General features: G+C 42.6%; 1 protein-coding gene across 2 annotated transcripts in view; it reads left to right on the top strand.

The window, feature by feature from the left end:
* The first annotated feature begins 5,221 nt into the window (after positions 1-5,221).
* The window catches only part of unc5c (unc-5 netrin receptor C), a 162,359-nt gene continuing 140,731 nt past the window's right edge, over positions 5,222-26,849 (top strand). For both annotated transcript variants that reach the window (XM_036594770.1, XM_036594769.1), the window contains exon 1: positions 5,222-5,765. In XM_036594770.1, the coding sequence (XP_036450663.1) occupies positions 5,645-5,765 (121 nt within the window). In that variant the 5' untranslated portion in view covers positions 5,222-5,644. The remainder of the gene's footprint in view (positions 5,766-26,849) is intronic.

The following is a 26,849-nucleotide window of genomic DNA, read 5'->3' as shown; positions in this document are numbered from 1 at the left end:
TGCACAAAGCATCTAATTGTCTTTGCAATAATAAACAGCGCAAAATTGTCCATAAAAGTGCACAGAAACTCATCTTACATTTCCTGATGGGAAATGTGACAATTGTTGATTTTCAACAATTGGAATTGGTTTGCTGTGTCTTTAGCTGAAACATTTTTTGGCAAATATTATCATCTCTGCATGGCTTCCTGGCTTGTCACACAAAGGATGCGGCTCACAATAATTATCAAGGCTGTTACACAATTTGTTAAAGTGGAAATAATGCAGTGATTACATTTACAACATAATAGCAGTACTTGTGTCTTTGCTTTGAATTAGGCCTATCAGACATTAAAACGCCCGTATTGTGGAAAACTCAATTTTCCTGACTTTAAAAGAATAAAATGACGGGCTTATTGCTTTTCTTTCTTCTATATTTGCTATTGTATATTTATTCTCAGATCTTTGTTCTTTATTCATATTGCTCTATTATTGTTTTACTACACAGTGTCACAACAGAGGAGTATGGGTTCCCTTTTAGAGTCTTGGTTCTTCATCTTGCTTTTAGGGAGTTTTTCCTGCCACTGTTGCCTTTGGCTTGCTCATTTGGGCCTTGGACCTGGATCTGTAAAGCTGCTTTGTGACAATGCCTGTTGTAAATTAAGCTATATAAATATGTTGAATTGAATGGGTAGCACTGTCACCTTACAGCGAGAAGGGCCTGGGTTTGATTCCCCAGACGAGCAACTAGGGTCCTTTCTTAAACTGTCTCTAGGTGTGAGTGTTTGTAATTGTCCATAGGTGTATATGTGTGTAGATGTGTATGTTTGAGTGCCCTGTGGACTGTGGACCTGTCGAGGGTGCTTCCTGCCTTCCGCCCAATGAGCTCTCTTCCAGTACCACCTGTGACCCAGGTGGATGAGCAGCTTAGGTGAGTGATGTAGTATTTAAACATGGCTAAAGTTTCAAAGTACACTGTTCACTCCCAAGTCTGTACAGTCCACATCTAGAGACTAAGCTGCATAAACAGACTGCTTTGAATACATTGAATACATCTGCCTATGTCAAACACTAGAGGGCGCTCCAGAGCGGGTGCAAAATGAATGGGTTAAGATGGAGCATTTGAGCAAAATCATAGTTTATAAATGTTTAAACATTTTTAATATAAAAGAATTCATTCATCCTGAACACAAAACAGAACAAAACATTTTAACACTGCTGATATGTTTTTAAACGCTTTTGAACTCCAGTTTTAGGAGTTTAAAACGGCAACTCATGTACGACCATGACGTCTGTGAGCGCGAACAGCCAGCGAGCTGCCCCGCTTGCCAACCAGTCAGCACTCAGTAATGCCAGCGTCCTGCTGCCCAAAACCCGTTTGCTGTAGAAAAAATGAAACATACAGGTGAGTTTTCTTTGCGGTTTAGTTCTAAAATTAAAGGAAAGTTCTGTGCAAGTGATTAGAAACTATTTTAACTTTTTTATCTTTATTTTTAGTCGTTTGGCTCCATTTACTCCCATTTATTGAGGACTCGCTTGTGGTCTCCCTCTGGCGTATTGCAGTCCTGTTTTTGATATAACAGGAGAAATAGGAAGTGGCCAGCCTTTAATAAACCAGCTCTGCCTATACATCCTACAGCAGTTTAGCTCCGCGTATTGACGGTGAAGTTATAAAGAGTGATTCAGTCCGAACTTCTTTCTGAATGAAACACAATACAAGGCAGCAAATCAAAACAGAGATCATTTACATATATTAGTCCTAAAGGCGCAGTAAGAAAAACAGCCTGTTTAATTCTAAGAGATAAAGAGAGGTTTGAAAATGGTTATGTAAAAAATAATAATGTTATAAGTGGACTTTTAAAACTGTTTATTATCAAGACTTTAGATGCATCTTCTACTTACAACATTGTAATAAGTGATCTTTCGCTTTGTACATGGTGGAAGACCTCTTCTAAGGCAATACCAACAGCTGGCCTGATTGTTTTAGCAGTTCTGGGAGCTTTAACGTATAGATTAGACTAAAATGTGACTGTTTAACCAGAAGCAGATGGAAATGGAATGTTTGGTTATGTGTTGCTACAAATGCAGCCGTATAAATGTAACATGCACCCAAAGATAGGGAAGATTGATGAGGGCATATCGCTAGACACACTTACCTCTTATCACAGGTTCAGGCATCAGAGCCCGGGCCCCATGGAGCAAAATCTGCACACTCACTTCAGTTATCTTGGCTTGTGGCTCTCTTCCTGTCATAATTATCGATTCTGTCTCGTCAATGGAGATCTTTTTTTCAGCAATTAGCAAACTAAATGAATATCAGGAGAGCAACGATAAGGAGAGCAAATGTACTTAAAGGGGGAAAAAGGGATTCAGCGATTGGATTCCTGAGAGGCTTGTTTTCCCCAGTCTGCTCAGTGCTATAGATCAGACTCAAGGGTGAAACATTAACGAGAAGAAAGCCGTTTCCACACAGCCTTTGATGAACTTAATATGGTTGCAGTTATTGAAAATTAGAGAAATTGTGACAAGAAAACTATTCATTATAAATAAGGTACAGTATATTTGCTCAACACTTGAACTGCAGCACTTGAAAACATGGCAGAAGTCAAAAAGCAAGAAATGTATACCCATAAATATAAAAGGTACAATATGTACATATTTCTGATCTGAGTAGGAGTGTTTTAACTTCAGAAAAAGGACAACAATGACAAAAAAACACCACACATATAATAGTAATACACATTTCTCCATATATTATGTAGTATATAAGCAAATCCTTAGTCATCAGTCACTATGAAATCCTTTTAAAAGGAAGATTTGCTGACAGATCTTAAACAATTTTCCACTCATCCCAAATGTAGTTGACCTGCCAAGACGTTTGGTGTACAAATTTTGCTTCTTTAGTATAGCACTAGCGCAATGAGGCTAACAATGCTAACACACACCTGTAGTCTAAAATAGCTATCTCCAGTGTTCAGCTGTAGCTATTCCACATTAGCCATGTTTACATGCAGCCTGATAATCTGTTAATAATCCGACTAATAGCTCAATCAGAATAGAAAACATCCAGGTAAACACCGTAATCGGAACAGTCTAGTCCGATTGAGGTTGTTTGTAATACAGTTTCTATCTGATTGAACAAGGCTGGTAATCCTGTAAATATTCCTTTAAATTGAAGAATAATATCCGTGTAAACAGCTGTATCTGATTACATTCCCAATCGGAAAGTTTAAGTATGTTCTGATCATGTGCGTCACATCATAGCGAAAGTTTATAACGTTCAACATGGCAGGAGCAGAAACTGTTCTGCAGAGGAGACGAAGTTTATGCTTTGATCTTTAAAAGACAGTGGTGGGACGGACGTCCAGCTTATGTGTCTCAGAACAGACGTATCCCTCTCGCCCTTCTTTAATAAGCACGTGTGAAGTACGTTTTCCTGAGTCTGCCGTGATTTTAACGTAATTTAAAATACAAGTGTGCCAACTGAAAACTCAGGTAACACACTGCTGCTCATCTCACTCCTGCTCATGGTGCTCTACGCATGCGCATAATTTTGGATTGGATTACTTGTAGTGTGCATGTAAACAGAAATTTTCCATCAGATTGTTCAGCAGAGTGAGCACATAAACACCTGTCTTAATCTATAATTGGAATGTATTCAATCGGATCTGCAAAAATCTTTGCATGTAAACAGCCATTGACAAGTCTGTGTGACCTTAATGAAGACCTGGATGTGGCCTGAGCTGGTTGAGAGAAGTTACTTGTATGTATTTACAGAAAAGATTTGGGTGCTTATTGACTTCCAGTGTTAGCAGTGTTAGCCCCATAGCTTGGGCGCTAAACCGAAGCAAAATTTGAACACCAAACATGTCTTGGCTGATTGACTACCTGAGGTGTAAGTGGACAATTTTTTGAAGAACATCCAAAACAGTATCTGTAGTCATAAATACATAAATGCTGTTATTAAACCCTTAAAACCCCATTTAACCCTTAAAACACATTTATTATGTCCGTTTCATCATTGATGTTTGTAGGTCAGTCTTGACCCTGTATGACTAAACCATCACAAAACAGTCCTAAAACACATTACTCTACACTTTCGTTTGACCCTACTTGCCTATTTGTCCAACAACTTAGACATTAACCTATTTTATTGTAGTTTACTAATTATAATTAGTTTATTTACCTTAAAAAAGGCAATTTTTCATTAGAAAACAAACAATTTAGAGTATTTTATGGGTTCAAATTGCTATTTTGGATGTAGGAGCCATATATTCTACTGGATTATCTCCCTCTAGCATGTATGTACTTCACAAATATTTAATTTGTGTTGATGACATCACATTATGAATAAATTACTAACTTTTATGTTAGGGGTCTAAATTGACCCTTATGTTACAAATGAAACCAGAAGAGTTTTATTTGTTTTTGCAGAAGACCTTGGGGGCCCTGGGGTCAATCAATCTGATTATATTACATGCTGTAATAAACTCTCTGATTAGCATTCTTGATTGCCATTCTGAACTACAGTAACGTTAATGTTAATGTTTGATAAAAACATCAAATTGGTTAATTTTTACATATTCATATCATCACTGTTGACGAAGTCATCAAGACGAAGTTTTATGAAAAAATAAACCATTTTAGAGACATTGAAACCTGAAAAGGGTCTATTTTGAACCGGAACACGATAGGAGGGTTAAAATTACAGCAAACAGACACTGTTTTTCTGTATGCCTGGCCTGCAAGCATATCTGCTCCTATTACAAATCCGTTTGCAATAATTAAGATGGTAGATGCACAAAAAACCACCATGATTCGCAAACACCACCAAACGTACACTGCAGTGAAGCCAATCATAAAAGTTAAAAGTGACTGACTGTCGTCCTTAAGTATCACCGCTAATCAATACATTTGATCAGGTAAAGGTGCAATCCGTTAATCCGTACCTGGTTTTACAGCCAGTCGTTTGTATTTGGATTGGTGAAAGGAGCATGGCACTGCCGAGCGATGTGTTTTTTTTACCCACCTGTACTTCGGTAGCTACTCCGCCTCCAGCGCTAGGATTGGCTAGTAGTTTCGTTGGATTCGTTGTGTGTGGGAACTGTTAGCAAATCGCAGCGCAGGAGGCGAGACCGCACTGGCCAATCCCAGCGCGCCGGGGGCGGGGCTTGTCCGAGAACGGGTGTGTTAAAAAAATAGCCGCCACCTCTGAACACTGCGCTTCGAAGCTCTCCATCAGAACGCGAGACGCGCGCGAGACGTTCCACGTTCGTAGCGAGTGAAGAAACAGCCGTTAAAAGAGCCGTTAAACAGCCGGAGAGGACGAACTTCAGCAGAACGACAGAGACACTGACTGAACATGACCCTAAAGCTGGACGGGTGACATTTCTGCAGATTTACACGCATATAATTAAAAAATAAGTCGTCTGAACGGCGTCTCTGCACTGAGGAGGATTTTTACACGCTGTTTGAAGGAGGCGGCGGCGCGTGGCTCCGCTGAGGTGATTTTTTTAACGAGACATTTTGGATTGAAGCTTTCTGTTTTTTAGGCAGCTTTGCTTTTTTTTTTTACCTCGCCGTGTCCCCAAGTTTGGGCTTCGCCGAAAGCGACCGTGTGAAACCGTCTCCTCGGCGGATTTCCCTCGACTTTTCGTCCGTATCGATGGGGAAAAGTGAAAAGACTGCGAAAAGAAGGCACAGAGGAGGGACTGGATTCTTACTGCAGATGAGCACCGCGTCCGTTTTTGTGTTCGCCGTCTTCGTCCACATCGGTGGAGCTCAAGGTAAGCAGCAGTTTGCTGACCTCCCAGCGCTAATAGACTCCTAACGAGTGACAGCCTGAGGTGCGGAGATAAGCTGCCAGGAGCCCGAGTGGAAAAAAGTTTAGACACTTCATAGTTTAATATATCACAAATAAATCTCTGTCCAGTGGGGAACTTGGAGCTCACAGTGACACTGAACTTCAGACGGTCACGCTAAACTAGGCTAATATCGCCTGAATAATAACATTACGGGCTGCGTCCAAAGCCGCGTAGCCTACTAGCAAAGACCGAGTACACCACCAACAGAAGTCCATTCACTAGCGCAGTAGTGTAGTGTAGTAGTAGTGTAGTAGTAGTAGTGTGTGGTTTTGGACGAAACTACATTTTCAGTTCAAAAATAAATATTTTTACTGCACAAATCTGTCTGAAAAAGCCGAAGTGCATCACTTAGGCCGCTGAAAAAAGAAAACTGAGGGAGATTATACCACCGGCGTAAAAAGTCGGTTGATTCTGAGGTCTTTGTATTTTTTTATTTTTTAATATTTCTTGGCTAAAGTGCCGAAACTTAGCAGCACAAACTAAGGCGGTAGAGTGCGTTTAGCCTTGTTAGTCATGTTACATGCTTATTGTTAAATGACACATTGTATTAATCTGGTGGGTGTATTGGACAAAGTAATTGGTCATTTTACTTCCTTTACATATATATATATATATATATATATGTATATAGTTATTATTATTGTAATTATTATTATTATTTTGTGTTATGCAAATGAACGCAGTGGTGCGAATGATTGCTATTGTTCTGTGTTAAAGCAAAAAAAAAAAAAAAAAAACGCCACCGTAGCCTAGCCTCCAGTGTCTTTGCGTGACCGCTTTTGGTTTAACTTTAGTCTTTGAGGTTTTAATATTCATGCTAAAAGTTTTTGAAGAGCTCCGGCGGCTCGCAGCGGAAAGGTCCGCGGCGCTGAACGGAGCTGAACCGGCGCCGAAGCGCTTACCCAGCGCGGACTGCAGCAGAGTAATTAGATGGTGTTATATAGTTCATTTTCTTTTCTCTTTTCCACATAACAGTGAAATGTGGTGATGGTGAAGGCTTTAGTCGCCTCGGTTTAACCTTTGATGCCTTAAACATCAACCTGAAGCCGCGCTCATTAGCCCGAGTCATTGCTGTAGTAGTACAGGCTGCGATGCGTATCAAGGCCAGACCGAAAATGAGTACAACGTGATTAACACACATGCGAAGACGTTCATGAAGGAATCGCGGCGCTGGTGTGTTTTAGATGCAGGTTCGCACTTGAGGCTTCGCTGGCAGGCGTGCTGGCGTCTGCTGCATGCAGTGGAACGATTATACAGCCAGTATTGTTGATCCTGGAAGCATGTCTGGTGGGAAAAAATGATGATTTCAGACCCCAGACTGGAGCCCTTCAACTAACTAACTAGCATTATACGATCCTTTAACAACCTACTACCAAATGTTTCTTTTCTTTAGATGATTACATAGGAGGGCGCAGGACAGTAGGACCCCCGATACACCTTCTAAAACTGCAGTGCTTCGTGTTTGTGCTTGCTTTGAAAGGGAGTTAATGTATATTTTATTAAGACGAGTCTAAAATGATCAGAAATCTAAGTTTTAGGCCATTCCCTGGCTTTCTCCTACCTGTTCCCATCAATAATTCAGGATGAAAATCTTGCTGTGTGTATTTTTGTAATGGTTGATATTTTTCTTGAACCATATTTGTGAGAGCCTCGCTTGTTCACCAGTGCGTACGATTCATTTTCCCATAACTTTTACATGTTCCAGCTTATGTCTAATGATCTCTAAAGTATCGGGTTTCTGTGCATGGTATGTTCCAGATGTCGCGTTAAGGCACAAAACGTTGATGCAGCTCTGCTTCATGCCATTTAAAGGAGAGGCCGTGGGGGCCTCTGGTTTAAGGGATGGAGCTGATTGTTATCTCGGTAAACAGTTTCAGTCATCTTCTTGACACACAGGGACAGCGTAAAGACCCTCTCCCCCATTAAAAGCCAGTTTGCTAAATCTCATCCCTAGCAGTGTTTGACATAGGCTTAAATTCTCCCACAGTGGGGTGATGAGACAGTTCTGGTGTGCATTCTTGCCCTGTGCAGGTGGCCAGCTTCTGCTGATCTTGTAGTTATGGAGATTGCTAAAAAAATGCAATTATATCAAATCCAGGACAGTAAGCAGGGAATTGCACAATGCCCCTTTTGTACTGTTGAATTTACTCTGTCCCCCCTTAGGCCAACAAAGGCATCTGAAATTAGTGTTTATTTTTGTCCAGTCTGTTCCTAACAGCATCAGCCTAAGACCAAAAACATTAACGGGATATGGATATTCCATGCGGGCGTAGGTTGGTGGCAACCTTATCCAGTAAGGCGAAGCCCCACTCCACAGTCCTGCATAGTTAATGAGTAACATGGAAAAGGAGGAAAGCTACCCAGCTCCAGTTTCTGAAGGGCACAGCAGGATGACATAATCCCCCCATTCCAGAACCCCTCCGAGGCCAGTGGCATTGACTACAAAGGGAACACGAACCAGGTCGCACCATGTCCATTAAGAAGTCGATATTGAGAGAGAACATTGTTTGTGTCTAATTAATGGGCCTCACGTTTTTTTTTAGATACTGGTGAGGTGTACACATTCCAAAATCACTTGGGGATCACTTCACAGCTAAAGTACCTTCCAATTTAGTTATTCGAGAGTTGCTGTTCTTGAGCAGTCACTGCTATTATATGCTGTGGATTCTTCTCCTTGCTGCACCCTTTCTTTTTTCCCCTGCTCCTTAGCCTTTTCTATCACCCCTCTAATTTTCCACTCATGATACACTTGTTTTAATCAAGTGTGCAGAATCCAGCTTAGAGTGGATCAGAAATTGAAGTGTTGAATCCCAGCTTGTCTCAGTGTTCTCTTAGCACCTTGGTTTTGCCTTGCTTTAGAGAGAGAGAGAGAGGACTGGAGAGCAAACAGAGAGAGGCTGTACCATCTAGGGTATAGCAAAATAACTGACATCTCAGCCAGAAGTGTCTCTAAATGTCTGCATCTGAATAAGTGGTGACAGTGGCGTGCAAGTCAAGAGGGAGTTAGAGGGAGTGAAGAGCATGGAGTGTAACCCGGAGAACCCTTAACGGAGCGCGGACAGGATCCTGCCCTGCCGTTCCTCTGGCACCCAGATGGGTGTGTGGATTTTGGGCTGAAGTAGGCCGGCTGTCTGTTTGAATATGCAGATCCTACGTGGATGAAAGCCGAAGATGCCAAATGTGCGTAAGCCATTCTTCTACATATTTTTTCCCTTTTTTTCTGTTGTTCTCCTGTAGGCTGTGGCTTTTGGCCAGGTAGGATTGTTTCTTTTGTTCCGTGCAGTCTTCGTTGAATGCTCCCATAAAGCCTTTAGGGAGCATCAGGGGAAGCAGTGAGCTCCACATGTAGAGTTCCACACTCGTCATAAGCAGACAAGGCCTCCTTGTTTGTCTTTCTAGCGCATAATAACTGCGAAAAAGCCAAACCAAAGCTAACCCGCAGAGCCTGCCGAGTTGGTCATAGCATGAGTTCACTTTTTCCATGGCCCTCCTTTTTCTCTCTCACTTTATTATTTGCCCTTTGAGCTTTGTTTACAGAGGCTCGTTTTAATGAAAGTATTTTCATTATTCAAACTACTTAAGAGCAGAGATGTTCAAAAAAAGGCAAACTGACACAGGCGCATTTATAGTATAACGCACAGTCTACCCGCTAAGTGTAAGACGGCAGAGTAAGCGAGAATGTTATTACTATCATCATTACTCTAACCACTTCCCTCATTGCTGAACAGTGGAGTCTCAGGGGCACTGCTAAGGTTACAGCCATCACGCTCATTCTCCAAGTACGTTCTGAGAGCACAAAGACGGCATTGTGCATGGAGAAGACTACCATGGAATGACCTAGCGCTGTAATGTGTAGGTAATTCCCTTAGGATGACATGATGTAGGGCACTTTAAAGGCCATTTTTTATTTGGTGGGGGGAAGGGGGTGGGCATGGGGTCGGCGTGGTGGGGAGGCTTTGGAGTGAGGCACAGTACATCCGTGCACTTACATGTAGGTGGAAGTAAAGGTCAGGCCAAGCGGTGTGTCATCAGAAATTCTGGAGCCTTGTCTCCTACTTTATGCCTTGTGGGTGTCAGCATGGCCTGCTGTTTACTGGCCTTCCCCCACGCTGAGGAGATTTTTCTGTTATAATTACTGTGAAAAGTAGCTTGCTGAGACTGCAGCTCTTCCCCTTGACGTCACACAGCACTCGGGACATGGACGAGATGTATTGCGGTGGGCAAACTGCATTGTTTGTGGCAAAAGTAGCCTCATCCAGCTGTGCAACCAGGTTACCCAGGCTAAGCAGTGACAGTCTGTTCCTTCTCTGGTGTTTGTGGAAAAAAAAAACAGAGTAAGGTGAGGGACTGAGTGCGATTAATCACATACTGTCACCTCCAAAACTACAGGGGAAGCATCAAAGTGCAAGCCTTCAGTTCTATTAGCAGTCCATTAGTGGAGGCCGGCACAAGTACCAGCACTTCACAAGCATTCCAGTGTGGAAGTGACTGACCTGTCTGTCAACGGTGTCAATACCTCTCTCTGTAATGACCCTTCCAGTTGCATTCACGTTCAGTCTGAAGTGTGTATGTATGTGTGTGTGTGTGTGTGTGTGCAGCTCAGAATGGTGAAGAGTACTACATTTGAAACAGTTCTCTGTGTCACACCTGTGTTGTGGCGGTGAAGACATGTTATTCTTTTCCTTTAATGTGATAGTCCTGATTGGCTTTTCCTGTGAAATCCAAACCTGAACAGCTAGGGGCTCTTTGTTTTTCATTCACAGAGGATCTTCTTCTTTGTGTGGATCCTCTGTACCCAATTATAGGCGTGGATCTGAGAAATGTAATTCATGGCCTTTACTCTGCATGGAGAGGGTAATTGTTATCAGGAAATAGAAAGAGAGATGAGCGTTATTACCAGTTAAGAGGCCTTTTTTGGGTCAGTATGGAGATGAGAATGACATTGCTCCTCTTTTGTAATTTGAAGAACACACTCTTGTCTTTTATTTGGCATTTTCTCCCAGTGACTCAACCCACTGTACAACCACAAATAGATAGATACATAAATAGATAGACAGACAAACACAGAGTCCAGAGGAGGTTGCAGAGTTGTTGCAAACTAAATTTGTGCATGTCACATGTATACATAAGATGATTAAAGCCCCTGACATGATTTTAATTGTTAAAAGTTTTGATTTAAAAGTAAATATATACCATGGAAAATGCCAGCACCAGTGGTGACACTGGCAGTCGGTCCTCACTTTTGAGCCTCCCCCACAGGAAAATAGTTCATTTTGCCCTTCTCTGCTGGTCTCTTAATGGTGAGTAAAAAGTGAACAAGCTGTACAAATGGAAAACAAGCAGTCTAATGGTGATTTTAGTGATCTAAGAAGGTGTTCGAGAACTCAGGCTTTCGTCTTATGACAGGTAACGTTAGATTATGAACATATCATGTCTGATATTTGAACGCTTCACAGCACTAACGTTATATTGGTAACCTATAGCTAACTAGCTGACTGCTGGACTGAATTTCTAAACGGAGGTCACACAAGTTCCCGTTATGAGTTGGCAGGGTCATATTTGTAGACATGGTGGAGAAATGATGTGCATTATTGTGCACCTTGCCTATAAAGTAAAATTGCAAGGAAACTGTGAGCCTTGGTAGCTAATAAAATGCTAAGCTGACATATTTTATTCCTGCAGTTATGGTTGACCAAAAGCGATCATGCTTTCATAAATTAAGTGAAGCACTTATAGTAGGACCTTGCAACATGTGGCTACTCATGCTCTATATATAATTCTAGTCATGTTAACAGAGTAACTGTGACCTTTGGCTTGAAACATATATGTGAAATGAAGCAAAGATGGTGAATGAGTTCATCCACTAATGACAATTAAACATGACCCTGTAATAAAAGTTTTGTAGCTGACAGTATCCTTCCATTTATATTTTCTCGTGGATTAAAAAGAGCAGCTAGAGTGGAGAGTTTAAGAATACACTGCATGCCACATACTGTATTCATGCACTGCTGCTATAAAAAGCCTGAAGTGCCACCAAAAGTGGCATCAGAAGCAATTCTTTTTATACACCCCTTCCTCATTCTCTGATGGCACTCCTGCTACACAGTACATTGACAGTGGGAGTGGGGTCCTCTCTTCGATGGTGTCTGCAGGGATGCCATCACAGAGTGGCTCAAAGTGATGTTACATTCAATTTGTTCTCCTGTCCACATACCTGAACTGTCCCAACCTCACTTTATGCATGAACACATTACAAGCCCTTAAGCAGACATCCAAACCAGTCGTCTGATTACAAGGCCAGCAGCTATGATAGGCTATCAGACTACTTTAGATTGGTATCTTTATTCAGAAATTTTGAACAAAGTATAGCCACCAAGCTTGCACAGCAGCTCTTTCTATCAATTAGTGTTTTTTTTGCCAATGAATTACACTTGGTTGCCGGCCGAATTGAACCCCATTGTTTGGTTTCATGTTGCATACTAATGTAGGCACAGAAAAAGATCTCCGTAATGATGTGTAGTGTTGTTCACCTTCCAGGGAGGCAGGGGCCAAGCAATCATGGCCTGGTTGGAAACTCAAGAACGGCCAAAACCTGTGTGTTTCCATTTCCTATCTCCAGTTTATCAGCATCTCCCGTCTCTGTTATTCCTCAGCCAGGCCGACAGAGGATGAAAGCATAGCACAGATAAATGTTTGTGCCTTCCTGTTTTTATGGGGCTTAAATAAAGAACATACATTTGCGCACCACTTTGAGGTTTTTTTCACCAAGCTCTGCTTTCCATTAAGGGCACCATACAGGTTTGTGATGATAAGAGGACAATGTCAGTGCCCCTGCTGACTAGACCCTAAACTCAGTGCATTAGAAAAGCAAGTTGGGGGGGTGCAATAGCCCAGTCTCTGTTGGGTAATTAGAGCAACCCTGCCTTAGGGGGAGGCCGCCCATTTGGACTGATTGTACGCAGTATAATGCACAGAACTTTAGGTCTCTTATTACCATCAGCAGGTGCTTTATGGGGAATGTCGAAGCCATGCAGGGGAAATGCTCGGTTAAGTTTTGGAGCAAGGTAAATGAGTAGACTGGCCTTAATGTCAAACAGGCCTCCCGTGAGGCATGTGTGTTTGTCAGGGGGACTGGGTGAAGATCTGCCAGGGCTTCTCTGCGGATCGTCATTCTCAGGTTGGAGGCTTCCTGTCTGTTCCATAGATTCTATGTGTCTGGCCCCTGCTCTGTCTCACTCCTCAGTTAGATGGAGATAAAGGGCTCCTCTTCACTGTTAAGACCTCTAACTCTACGTGTTTGGGTTGAGTTTGAAACTGAATATATGGTCTGGTCAATAGAAAATCCAGCCACGTAAAAATGCATGAATACCATCATTCGTCTTGAGGGAAGCAGTCTTTTTTATAATTCCTCCCAGATTTCTTTCCCCAGTGTTTTCTCCAAGACTGTTGAAACATCCTTTTAAACTGTGTAGACCATTAGGGGAAGGCTCCAGTGAATGTCTGTCACAATGTCAATGTTTAATGTTGTATTTTCTGCCTGTTAAATGAGGTGCTAAATTAGAGCTACATATTGTGCGATCAATTCTGTGCAGGGCTCCCATTTGAGCAGGGGTGCACACAGATTGCAAAAAAACATGTCAAGAATACTATGAGCAAAAGAGTCGGATTGAAATTTACAGGCACAGCAATTCATTTATTCTTGTTTCATGTTTTTTCATGTTGTCCCTACATCTTATTTCTGATGTCACAGCCTCCCTAAATCAAAGGTCTAAATGAGAGCCTAGAGAGCTGTGTGCTTGTTTTTCCACCTTCACACGGAATTTGCTTTTATGCTTCTGTAAGAATCCCATACTTTCTTCCATGTATATTTATCCCAGTATGATTTCTAGCATTCCTTTACAAAACCAGGCATTAGCTTTGCTTTGTCAGTATTTTGTGTGTTTGATTTTCCTGCATGTGATGTTTGTAGTATGTTAGGCAAGCCTGAACTCAGCACATTTGATTGCAGCCACATCTTCAGGCTTGGTCTCCAGGGCCTGAAGAGCTGGGAGTGCTTAACTGGGCCATGCTCACTGGGGCTAATTTTACAGGCGCTCGGCCGACGATTGTACAGTAGTAAGTCACCCTAATGAAGGCTTTCTGCATGACCTGCCATAGCCGTACGCAGAGAGACGTGCTTATCACTGCAATCCTGTAATCGTATGGTCCTCATAAAGGAACAGGGGAGCTTTGAGATGGAGTGCAAATGACAGCTAAGCCAGCACAAGGTGTTCATTGAGAGAGTTAACCACCGTTAATCACGAGCAGCCATAACGAGGCCAGTTTACAGCGACTGGGCCGAACGGCTGAATCCTGCCCTGAACTGCTCTTAATTCTGACCTTCGCTGCCGCAGAAGGTAATATTATATTTGCCCGGACAGGAAAACACAGGTTGGATCTGTCCCTGTCCTGTGATTACGGCTGGCCATTTCGAACTGCACTAAAGAAAATTGGTAGCAGCAAGAAAATGAGAAGGCAGGGACTGCACATCTAGACTCTCACTGGGTGGATATGGAGAGCAGATCCCACACTATACAACAGTAGTTCAGCAGTCCTGCGGAAGATCTCCTAACATAGAAGAAGAGGTGGATAAATAATAAATCCTGTCCTAAAGTGATAGGAACCTAATGGATGTGGTGAACACTGTATAAAGTTAAGAGTCAGCAGTCTGTGGCTGGACGGGGACAGTTAGGAAAGACCCTTTTTATTGACAGCAGTCGAAATCACTGAGAATAGGGACTGAAGCAACCATATGCAATTGCTTGTGTAATGGTCTCTGCCTCCCTAAAGTGCAAAAGTGCTTGGATTCTTAGTTGGTGGGGTATGCTCCTTCAACATGTTAGGCTTTCCATTTAAAGGTTCTTCACACAATATTTTAAACGTTAATGTAACAGCCAGCAACTATTTTCTATGTAAAGATGTTGTGGAGTAATGGCGTCCTGAGCAGTGAATAATGTCACACCACCTCTGTTTGTGTTGTAACCCAGTCCGGCTGCACGTGCGTCTTAATCCTGCCCTGTGAAAACGTTGGCCCTCCCCATGTTTTGTTTTGTCTTCCCCAGACGAAACAGTGACAACCCACACACCATTGTGTATGCAAGATACGCTCTCCGAAAAAAAGGTACTAAACTGTCACTGGGGTGGTGCCCTCAAAGGTACATCTCAGTACCTTTAGTCAGGGAACATAATTGTACCATAATCCACTGAAATGATATCTTCTAAGGTGTATTGACTCCATACACCCCGTCTCGTCTCCAGGCTTTTTATGTTATTGTTCTGCTTTAAAACGAAAAAAAAAGTTATGAAAAGGTACAAATACAAACTTTTCACCTGGAATAACTTATTTAAGGTACACAGTTGGACCTTAAAATCACTGTTGTACCTTTGAGGGTACACTTACATTGTTTGTACCTTGATGAATGAAAAATATACCTGCACTGCACCTTTATCTTTATTAACAGTGTTGGGGAGTGCAGTAGGAAACGTTCAGGTGAAAGCCACCTTTCAAATACTGGACTTTAATATTCCTCAAAGTTGACTAGTCTTTCGAAACATTCTTCCACTGAGTCTTTCTCAAAGTTGACAGGGCTGAAGTTGGCTTCCTATCTGCATTTTCCTGTTCCACCTTAAATCGTGCAGCGGTTCCATTCTACACCTGAGGTACCTGAATGTAACTGCCGCACGATTTAAGTTGGCACGGGAAAATTTGAACAAGAAGCTGACAAAGAAGAAACTGCTTCTTCTTCAGCTTCATCGAGAGAGTTGAACAGCATGGAAGGGACAAGGAGGTTGCCCTGGGTCTGCTTGAGAGGTGGGCAACATTAACATATTTTTGCTGTTTTACAGAACCAATAGATAAGTATTCTTTTGTCCTGTTTGCTAATGTTTGTGATAGCAACTGGTTAGCTTTGTAGCAGCAATTGTAGCGACAGTTTGCTAACCCGCAGCCTAGCTAATGTTAGTTATGTTACTTGCCGTGTCGTTGTTTGCTTTAATGTTATATCATAGTAATTGTCCATACAACGTTTGCGAAGGGTTTTATTGCCATGAAGACCTAAAAAACAAATTTGCTAGTCCGATGTCGTTCACCTTGGCAAAGCACTTCCAAATTTTGAGGACGGCGCTTCTGAAGAAGCACTGGAGGGAGGGGCGTATCTGTTTTGCTGTTGAATTCAAATATTAACAGTCCTTCTCCAGGATCATATAGTGCGCCTTTAAAATTGACTGTAACTTTTTTTTTCCATCTGCCTAAGAAATGCAGCCAGCAGCCTCTCTTCTTCAGTCAGGGGTCATAAACCTGATCGCCTTTAGTTGAATACACAAAGTCTGCTCAGTGTTAGAAACTGATATACCATTATGCAGGGCATTAAGCATTCCCCCTAACATTCTCTCACGGAAAACAAATGATTCACTTATGGCATATAAAATGTATAGACTCCAGGCAGGGGGGCAGCCAGCAACCCTGCAAGGTTTTGGCTGCCATCCGATCAGGCCTGGGTGCATAGAGAACAGCCGTGCACTCCATTCATGAGCTTAAACTGTGGTAGGGCCTGCTGTTTCAAGGAGTTGTCAGATTTGAATTACAACCCCTGAATGCTTGCCTTCGGTAGCCACGCACATAAATTTGGCCCTACACACCACTCTTACGCCTCTCATTTGTGAGAAAGCACACGAGTAAATCTTTGCTTGTTTGTTCTTTCAATAAGACCATGAAAGTCCTACTCTTTACCAGTTACATTTTTGTGTTTTATTGGTGTTATTGCGAGGAAAAGGTTTTATTGTGCAGCCTTGCTTCAGTCCTGCCTTGCCAACAAAAGCAGCAGTTTAGGCTTCAGGAAGAGAGGGAAACGGAGAGGAAGAGAGATAGCGATAGCGCATGCATTCCCTTATGCCCATAATCCCTGCAAGAAAGGAGAGATTCAAACACATTAACCACTGCTATTCTGGGCCACTTTGTGCTCTGCTTTGTTTTGCGGCAAAGACCCCCTAAGTCTGGTAAATAGGCAAAACAACGTTGAGAACAGTGGGCTTAGACGGCATATGAGCGCTTGTATTCACCCATGGCACATGTAAGATTTCCTTTCTCACCCCTTGTCATGTGCAAATGATTTTGTATGGAAATCTGATCTCTTTTGTGCTGCTTTTTAGAAGAACACCGTACAAGGGACTGACTGTTGCAGTTCTTGCTGTGATTTTTCATTCTGGCAGTTGTTTCCACATTGATTGAACTTTGGAGGCATGGGCACATGAAATATTGGCACATGTATTTACATTTTAGCCCCAGACTTTCTTATTTTTCCTTTTCTTCTGTTTGCTTTAAGAGGCACTTGACAAAATGCAGAATGTTATTTCAAGAATTTGGCACAGAGGCTGTCGGGCCTTGAGAGTGTTAAATTGTAGTGACTCTTGAAAAAATACTCTCAGAAAGTCATGGCTAATCATGTAGGATGTTTGCCTGTGAAGTCAAAACTGCAACTAGTGCCACCGTTGAACCAGTAGGAGACAATAAATCAAAAGAGGTTCTGGGCTGATGCATCAAGGCAGAGGGACTAGCACCTCACTGTCACTAAGCCCATTTATCCAATCTTATTCCTGAAGCACTGTCACATCTCATCCCCTCCTCCCCTCACCTTCCCTTTCTGTCACCTTCTTTCTTACCTTTTATCTTTCTGGAAGGTTCACCGAGATGTTAGTCAAGCTACATGGACTTTAAGGGAGTTTTTTTCTGTAGATTTTCTGAAATAATATCTGTAAAAGACCTGGCAGCTTGGCACAGTTCCCTGCTCTTTGTTGCATGGTGGTCTCTGCATTACGAAAAATCCATTGGGTTCAGTAATCTGCAAACCATGATAACGATTTGTGCTGCAGACTTTGTAACAGAATACTGTTGTGCTTGTGCCGTGTCCTTTACTTGAATTTCTCTCCCATCATGTTATGTTTATGTGCATGTGGGTTGATGGCCTGGCTTTTGCTTGAAAACAGTAGCCTCGTTTTTTCCCCGCTTATTCACTGGAGAAAGAGCTCTGCTCAAGCCACTTGTGGGGGTAAAATTGCTGTTCTAGTTTCTCTCTGAGATATGTTTGAGATGAGGCTGATAATGATTCGCTAACTAGTGCCATACACTGCAGTTCTCAGCCAGCGCTTGCCTCCCTAGAGGTGAGTGTTTTCAGCTTTGTAGTAAAATGTTGGTAATTGATTTGCACAGGCACAAGGACACACAGCATGGCCAGTTATTCAAAGCTTCCCTTCCATGCAGTAATTGTTTGCTATTGCAGACTTTATTTCATCTTTTATCTGCATCCAGCAGACCAAGTTAGTTTTTTATGTTGCAGAAACAAAAGGGAATGTAGGCCATATGCAGATTCTGGCATCATCATTTGCAGATATGCAGCATATCTTTTACTTGGCTCCAGAATCTAAAACATCTTCACGTCATAGATGTATGTTTTCTGGGGCTGTAACTGGTAATTCCCAAACTATATCACACTTAATATAGTTTTTTGCTGCTTCACACATCTTATTGTAACCAAGACTGGGCTTAGATTTGCCTAGGGTAAATTTTGCCTGAAAGGCCCACTTTTCTTCTCAGATCAGCATACATTAAACAAGGAGGGTGAATGAATGAGGATGGATGAGGAGGGAGGAGGAATGAAGCCTACATGGCCATATACATCATTCTACATGGTCATAACCCAAAGCCTCCCCTACAGTCGTACTGTGGCATGGCCCTGCATGTGAATAGCGCCAGTCAATAGACTTTTCCCTTTATTAATCTCATCTAGGGTTTGTTTTGTCTTGTCTTATTTCTCTCTTTCACTTGCTAAAGATAAATAACCATTCAGCAAAAGGTTTTGGATGGTAATTGACAGGCCATGCTAAACAAATCCACTTGCCCTCTGCAGGGGCCTCACCCTCCTCCCTTTTCCTCCCCTCCTCTCCACATCTAATCTAACTAATGCTCCCTGTTTGTGTGCTGGAAAGTGAATTGAAAACAGCCCGACTCAATACCTGATCCATATCGCCCAGCTAGTTGCATGCACATTAGCTGTTTCTCCACAGCTCCTATAATTGCGTTACAGCACTCCGAGGCTGTAACTATTAGGGACTTACACTGTCCTGGCTGTTGTTAATCGCAGCCTCCGTAGGCCCCAAGGCCCAGATTAGGAGACTGACGGAAGGATGGAACGAAGGACGAAAGCACCCCTCAAAGCCAAAGACTGCAGTGAAAAGCATTTTTTGTGAGGGGGAGTTGTGTTATACGGCTGGTAGATCTTTCTGGGATGCTTTCCACTAATCAGGATCTCTCCATTCACTGCCATTTTTCATTGCTTTGGTGATCCACGCCCAACAGTGTGGCCTGCTTTTCTTCTGTCTCGATGTTAGTCTCTCTCTGCCTTTTTCTCCTTCTTCTTCCTTTCTGCCTTCATTTTTCTCCAGCCCCTCATGCTCCAGCTATTTATCTTCATTCCACCAGCCAAGAATATTCTAGAGACCACACCAGGTTTATAAGCTCTCCCCTGTCTGCGGCTCATATTCTCTCTCCTTGATAAGAGGTGGGTGCTTATGAAAGGCAGACTCAATTTACTTCGAAAAGGGTTCTGAAATTTAATGTACCTTCACAGACGCACAACAGTTTAAATAAAATTAGAACACATATAGTACATAAAATATTTGTTTGTACCTCTTCTTTGGTGACATTGCCATATTCCCTGTGCCTGCTTGTGGAGGTGGATTTGGTGGAGAATATTGTGTTTAATGGGGTTTCTCGGAACTCACAGTGGCTGGCTAGGGGGTAAGTGGCTTCTCGCTATAATTACTAGATTGCTGGGCTCTGCTTTCATCGTGCTCCCTCTGCATTTTGCAAGGAGACAAGTTGAAAAAATGGGTCTGGAGCAGGAATCTGGTTACATGTTAAATTTCTCTGCTTTTGCCAGACTGCCTGGCAATTTGGGGATATAGTTTCTCAAAAATGAAAATTGTTTTTCCCTGACTTCTGGGTTTTATTCTGCTAATGATGACAGTATGTAGTTTATCCAACAACAAAGTGTTAGACTGGAAAAGCTAGGGTAGATTACAATGGAGGATGCTTCTGTTGCTATTCTAGTAGTCATCTGTTCTGGCCTCTCTAATGGAGACCTCAGTGTGAATTCAAAGAGCAGCTCTTTAAAATTTTATAACTCCTAACTGGCTGATTTATAATGATGGGCCGAAGCAAAGTTCCAGGGTAGCAGAATATCTCTGTCAGTACTGATAGAGAATGGAGGGACTTGGAGAACAAAGGCATAGAGTAGAGGCTGCGTATATGTGTATATGTGAGGTGGAATACTCGTTTATTTTAGTATGGTGCCCATTGAAGAATCAACTTAGTTGTTTTGAAACAGAAGGAGAGGCAAGAGGGCGCGACAGTGTGGCCCTGACAAAACAAACTAAACAAGCGCACCCCCCACCTCATGCAAACTCCCCTGCGACCTCTGTGCCTGCCCCCCTGACCTCCATAAAGTCACTTAAATCATTATCTTCCCAGTCTTTTTTTTCCAAGGTCCCAGAGTGCACTGTTGGCCTACCTGCCAGCTGACGTTCCATGATCAATTACAACAGACAGGGGTATCTGTGTCTGGGAACCTCCCTGGGGGCGGATTTGTCAGGGATTTGGAGGGGGGGTGATCAGATATGCTTGTGAGGAGGCATCACGGAAGTGTAGGGGTGGTCAGTCGTCTCACTCGCCCAGACAGAATGTCGTTTTGTCATTGTCCTTGTCTGTTTCCCATTACTCACCTCTAGAAGGCTTTGGGTTAATGATGAACTGATCTAACCTGGATACAAGCACACAATCCAAGAAGGCAGTCCCAGTAGCCAAAGACAAATATATATATATATATATATATATATATATATATATATATATATATATATATATTAAAGGAAGTGGAAGTGGGAGAGAGAGGCAAATGGTTAGGTGATTCATCCAGGCTCTGACAGATAATCCCTCAGTGGGAGAAACGAGAAGAATCTATAGGAGAGATCTGCCCAGAGAGATTTTAATCCTCCTGTTCGTGCTGTTGGTAGCAGTGTCCTCTCTGTCAGGTACAGGAACTGTAGCCAGGAACCCACTGCCCCCGCCTCTGCGCCTCTGAGCTGCTGGAATTCACCTCCCTGTCCACTCTCTCAGCTTCCTTTGCCTTCAAAGCGGTGTTTGTTTTCACTGAAGTGCTCGGGTGTCATTAGCCCTGAGTAATCCCATTCAAAGGCCCTTGCCAATCCGCCACCGTTTGGTGGGGTTCAGACATCTCCAAGACAGATCACGTGGGCGCCTAATTAAGCACATTACCATTCGTTAAATCTCATCCTGTCATGGTGACGCTGCTGCTTGTGACTTATTTTGTACAGAGCCTGTGCAGAAGACTGGCCATCATGTCATTTTAAATTAAAGCGATCGTTATTAGCCTACTTAAGTTCTTTTGATGGGATTGTGGGGATCTGTAGGCAACCACTTAATGCTTTTGGTTCCTTGCAGATTGTTACAAAAATAAAAAAAAGTAGATTTAATATCAGAAACCTGTAGGCTCTGATATCCCTGTCCTTCCTCTGTGTTTTTTATGACATCCCTAAATGAAAAATGCCACTTTTCCCACTTATTTAAATTATTACTTACAAAACCTTAGTGCCAAGTCGAACTTTTCCTGGAAAGCTAGTGCAGAACCTAAGTGTTAGGTGTAGGTGTAAAAATTTCCTTCTTTGACAGCTTTTCTTTTAGTAATGTATACCGTAGAACCACAACCAAGTTTTTAGAAAGGCATTAAAGAAACAGTACATTCTCTGTTTAGCCAACATCTTTCTTCCTCAGTCATATAGCCACATAGTAGGTAACACATTACCAAAAAAAGGAAACAAAAAGACACACATTTTAAAGACTGAATACATTCAAGGCTTTGTTCCAGTAGGATGGGAGGAATGAGGAAACTTCATCACCATCATTCCTTGATTGCACAGTCTGAGAGATATGTTAGTCAGCATGTTTGCTTTTGAGTTTGCCTTTTTTATATTCTACTGTCACATCCTGGCTTCAGTGTCTGTATGCTTTGATTTGCTAGCTGAGAAAGTCTGAGTGGCGTGTGTGTGTGTGTGTATGTATGTGTGTCTGTCTATCTGAATGAGGTTAGCGGACTTGCTGCTGTGGATTTGTTTTTTTAATAATAGCACGAGTATTTATCTTCTACTTTCTATCTACAAGCAAAAGAAGAAAAGAGAATAAGTAAGAGACTGGTTGCCGGAGAGCTTTGAATTCTCCACAATGGCTGCTTTTGTCTTGTGTATAACATAATTGGGCCCCAGGTACGAGCCTTCCAAGCAGGAATTGGTTTTCACTGTGTGAGGTATAGTGAGATTTAATGTGCCACGTAGCAGAGCAACAAAAAGCCTGTGGTTCCTTCACATAGTTGTTGTCTTCCATTGCTCAGCCTACAGAAATGTAGCCCTCTAAACGAGGAGAATAAACAGTCCTGTTCTCTTGGTACCCAGAGACATGCATCTCTTAAAAACATTAAGCTCCAGCCCTGCACTGTGTTTTCTGTTGTTTGTATCATTTGCCTGGTTTCCATTACATATGACTCTGCCCACAGTCCACTCTGGGGAGGCTGACATACTATACGCCACCACAAAAGTCACTCTGCAATCAAGGTCTGTTTACCAGCTCCAGGTCAAGATGCTCTTGATGTCATTTCCGCTATACATCTGACTCAGAAGCTTAGTGTGTTATTGTGTGCTTGTATCTGTAGTGCATTGCATACACAACTCTCTCATGCACTGACACTGCCCAGTTGAGGAAGAATTCAGGTTAGGAGGGTAACTGGCTGCATAAAACCAAAGGTCAGGTTATCTCTACCACCTTCCACTCCTACTTCTGTAAAAAGACCGAAACAAGAGGGCCCTTCATCAGCCTTAAATGTCCAGTGGCCTCTGCTCCCCTCTGCCCCATTACCTCTCTCCCCTGTTTGTTTTTCCCTTCCAAATATTGTTTCATCGCTTTGAAGAAAAACAGCAAACACCCATGAGGGCATCTTAAAGGCTGAGTGCTTATGAGCGCCACAGTCTGGCCAGCCCAGCAGGCTCCTAGGTGTACAGAGCGTGCCTCACACACAGCCCTGAATCAGGCCTTTGATGCGGACTGCCCTCAACATAAACAATGTGGCCTTTCACAGCCCTCGCTCACTTCTAATTAACTTGCTGAAAACCCTTTTCCCCCCAATATTTATTTTTCTACACTGTCCTCCACTGCTGCTTGTTTGAAAGGGCCTAGACATTGGAAGGATGCAGAGAGAAGTAGAGAGTAGAGAGAGAGCGCCTCTGCAACTGAATAACTCGCAGGGGGAGAAAGAATGGAAGAAAAAGAGAGAGAGAGAGAGGAAGGAATTAGAGAGAGTTCTTGTTGAACTTTTCTTTCTTATCTAGTGCCCCTTTCTTGCTGCTACAGAGAAAGAGAGATGACACAACAGGGCAACTGTCTCTCATGGAGTTATCTGACCCCAGCGAGCTGACTCTAAGCCCTTGAATTCTTGTCTTTCCAAAAAAGAGCAAACAGCTCTTGTGGGTGTAACCAAACGCAAGAAGTAAAAATGGAAAAAACAACACTAGGCAATCTGGTGCCTCTAGAGTCTGTCAACTGTAAAGGTCCCAAGAAACCCACTATGTCATAAAATAATTGTGGGAAGACTCATGGAGTATTTAAACAACGTAGCTGGAAACAAATGAGACAAATGGCTAACGCTTGAGAGTCCACTCATAAAAGGAGCACAGTAGTAGAGATAGCATTTAGTGTGTCAGTGTCATCACATGGAATACACAGCAAACCACACTGAGTCAGATTTATTAGGCTCTCTTCCTACTACTCCCACCGCTCTGTGCTTTATCTTTTCAGAAGCTTTACCAAGCTTGTAGTGTGTTTTGCTCTTTTTTTTCTCGGTTTCTCAGCAGATAAGGTTCGTTGGCTTTGCTTAAGCTCTACCATAGTGCATGGCCACAGACCACAAAATAAGCATTATTGATGCTTTGAGCAGAGGCCATGTGGGCGTGTATCTGTGTACGCTTTTGGTAATGTGTGTTTCTGCACCTCTGCATGACCCTGTAGTCTTCCCCTGCTCCACACTCCACTGGGCCGTCAGCCTTAATTAGCACCAGCCATTTACCTATCTGGCTGCATTGGGGCTGTGCCTAGCGCGCTAACGTTTACTTGCTCTGACACTATTGGAGTTCATACTCTGGGTAGGTTAATCCGCTACGCTAGGTCTCTTTCGCACAGCCTGTCCACAGGGATGGCATGATTATTGTAGCTCACAGTTGCAGTCACTCACACAAACAGATCCCTACTTGACCTGGTGGTATTTGTGTTCAGCGAAGTTTGTGTTGTGAATGCAGGTTTTTGTAAGGACAACATACTTTTTCTTATGAATGAGATGCATGGAATGAGATACAGCCTTATTAGTTTTCTTTGATGTGTAATCAAAACATTTTTCTCATCATCAGTCACAATATAGGTAAACTGAACAGAGCCACAGTAAGTTGATGCAGACTTATGATGAAAGCCAGGGTAAATGATCCTGACCTAAAAACACTGGAATAAGAGGACTGCAATAAAATAAACTACTGCTCTGAAAGGTTCAGAGGAATCCTTCATTGGAGAATTAACTCAATTAGTTTTCACTGACTTGACTTTTCTTTGCCCCACCATTGCCTCTTCTGTCTTACCTAGCCAGTGCATGATGTCTCCAGCAACTCTGTATAGCATGTGTTGATTGATTATAGTTGACAAAGCTCCAGTTCTGTTGCTCGTTTGCTCGCCTTCCTCTGCAACTGGCTGCAAAGACGGTTTTTAAGAAACTTTTAAGGACAGCTTGAGGAAGAGCAGATTCAGACAGATTATAGCTTCTTTCAGGAGTCCGTTAATGCCAAACCAAGGTGGTAGTTGTCCTGGGGAGAAGGACATTTGAGGGTGTTGGCAAGAGCCATATAGCTTTGGGGTTGGAATGTCCCTCATTGGGGACTGTTGCCTCAGGAGGAGAATGATTGGCTCTGAGTAACTTTTGTGATAGCCTTGTCAAGGGCAGGCCAACACTGAAATTTCTAACCCACAGCACCATAGCTGGGAGTGTGTGGTGGATTCTTGAACTTAATCAGAGCTGATTTTTGTGCTTTTACTGGTTTCTCTTACCACTGAACAGCTTTGAAAAACACTCTTGAGGTGAGAAAAGAAGCACTTTGTACTTCTGAAGCTGCTAATCTGCTAAAAGTCAAAGAGGAAAATATAACTACAGGAGCCTCAAACCTACTAATTTCTCCCTCTGATTGCACCTTTAGAGTGCTCTCGCAGCCTCCTCGGTGAAGTTCAGGCAAAGGGAACTTCCAACTCTAAATAACCAGTCTTTTAATAGCACTTTAGACTCCACCACTGCGATGGATATTGTGGAGACATTTTTCCCCCTTTGTCATGCAACTCATTAAAAATATAAGCACACGACTTGCTTAAAAAAAGGCAAAGAGCGATTAGTAACAGTAAGTAGTTAACCTCTTCCAGGTTTCCTTCCCTTTGGCTGAACTCCTCACCCTCATCTGCATGGGAAACATGAGAAGAGTGGTCACCTCCTGGAACAGCCACTCTAAATGATTGAACAGGCCTCAGTCTGCGAAAGAGGAAACAAAAAACAGAGCCCACCGTGGCTCCTGCAAGCTCTGAAACCCCCCCGTCCGTCCGTCAAAGTGAGAATGAGCTGAGAAGGGGTGTAGGGGAGGAGTTTTGCGGTTGCCCTGAGCATTGAGTGTCAGAGATCACCCCATTGTCTGCAAAGTCAGCCCGCTGCACTGCATCATATATCTACCTGCTGTGAGAGGGGCCTTATGACTCTGGGGAGCTCATATATTTATTCATGCCATTGTTCTAACGTGGCATGAAATACATACCCTGAATACCCAGTGTAACAATACTGCCGTTCATGCAAGCTATCCAGGGCCACCCAAACCCCACAAGGGACCAGTGAGAGTAAAATCTTTTCCTTTTTTATATAACTTTTATATCATTTTATTTTTCTTTCTATTATATCACCATAAAAATATGCACATAGCCTCAACCAAGGTGTTTTTGTTGGTTGTTTTTTTCTGTGTGCATCTGCAGTGGGCACAAACACATGAAAGCTCCTTTGCCAGACCATCTCCAACTCAGTGAGCTCTGTGTGAGAAAATCAAGGGCGCCATTTGAAGCTGATCAGGTCTGAACCCTCTCCAGCTGTTGCGGCACTTTTGGCCCCTGTGGTTGTGGTCTTATATTCAAGTCCCTCTGAATGGAGGGGTCTGCTTTGATAATCCGACCTGTTTACCACCCAGTACCTCTGGGGCAAGGCAGCTTTGATCAGCTCCAAATGAACTGACCAGTAAGGGAAATATTCAACGTCTGTGATCTCAGCTGGCGTCTCTCGCCGCTGCTCGGGGATCTTTTTTTTTACCGGCCTGTTTCATCTTGAGTAAATGTTTGCTGGTTTTCTGCTATAGTAAATCTTTCACTTACTCACAGAAAGTTTTGCCAAAGTTTACTTTCTGGAATAAATTGAACATAGCTTATTTATGCTAATCATATGGATATGGTGGTCCCATGCAAATGAGAAAGAAAGAGAAAAGGTTATTAATTTGTGGTGCCTTCCTTTTGTAGCATATATTCTCTCCAAGGAGCCTCTTGGGAGTATAGTCCAGGAGTCCTTAAGTCACTGTTGTTTGACCCCTTTCTTAAGCTGTGATTTTGTGGATTTATGGTTATCTTCTTTAGCACTCTGGCTCCAAGCTGCACTCTGCTCCTACCTTCATAATGCCTTATTGTTTCCTTAATCCATGTGTTTTTGGTAGATCTGCTCTCTGCAGAGGTTATTCCAGGCATATGTAATGTATAGACAGTGTGGGATAGTCTCCACTGTAACACTGGGGCACTGT

The sequence above is a fragment of the Colossoma macropomum genome, unplaced genomic scaffold, assembly GCF_904425465.1.
Source record: "Colossoma macropomum unplaced genomic scaffold, Colossoma_macropomum, whole genome shotgun sequence".
Classification (NCBI taxonomy): Eukaryota; Metazoa; Chordata; class Actinopteri; order Characiformes; family Serrasalmidae; genus Colossoma; species Colossoma macropomum.
This window is presented reverse-complemented; position numbering and strand designations above follow the sequence as displayed.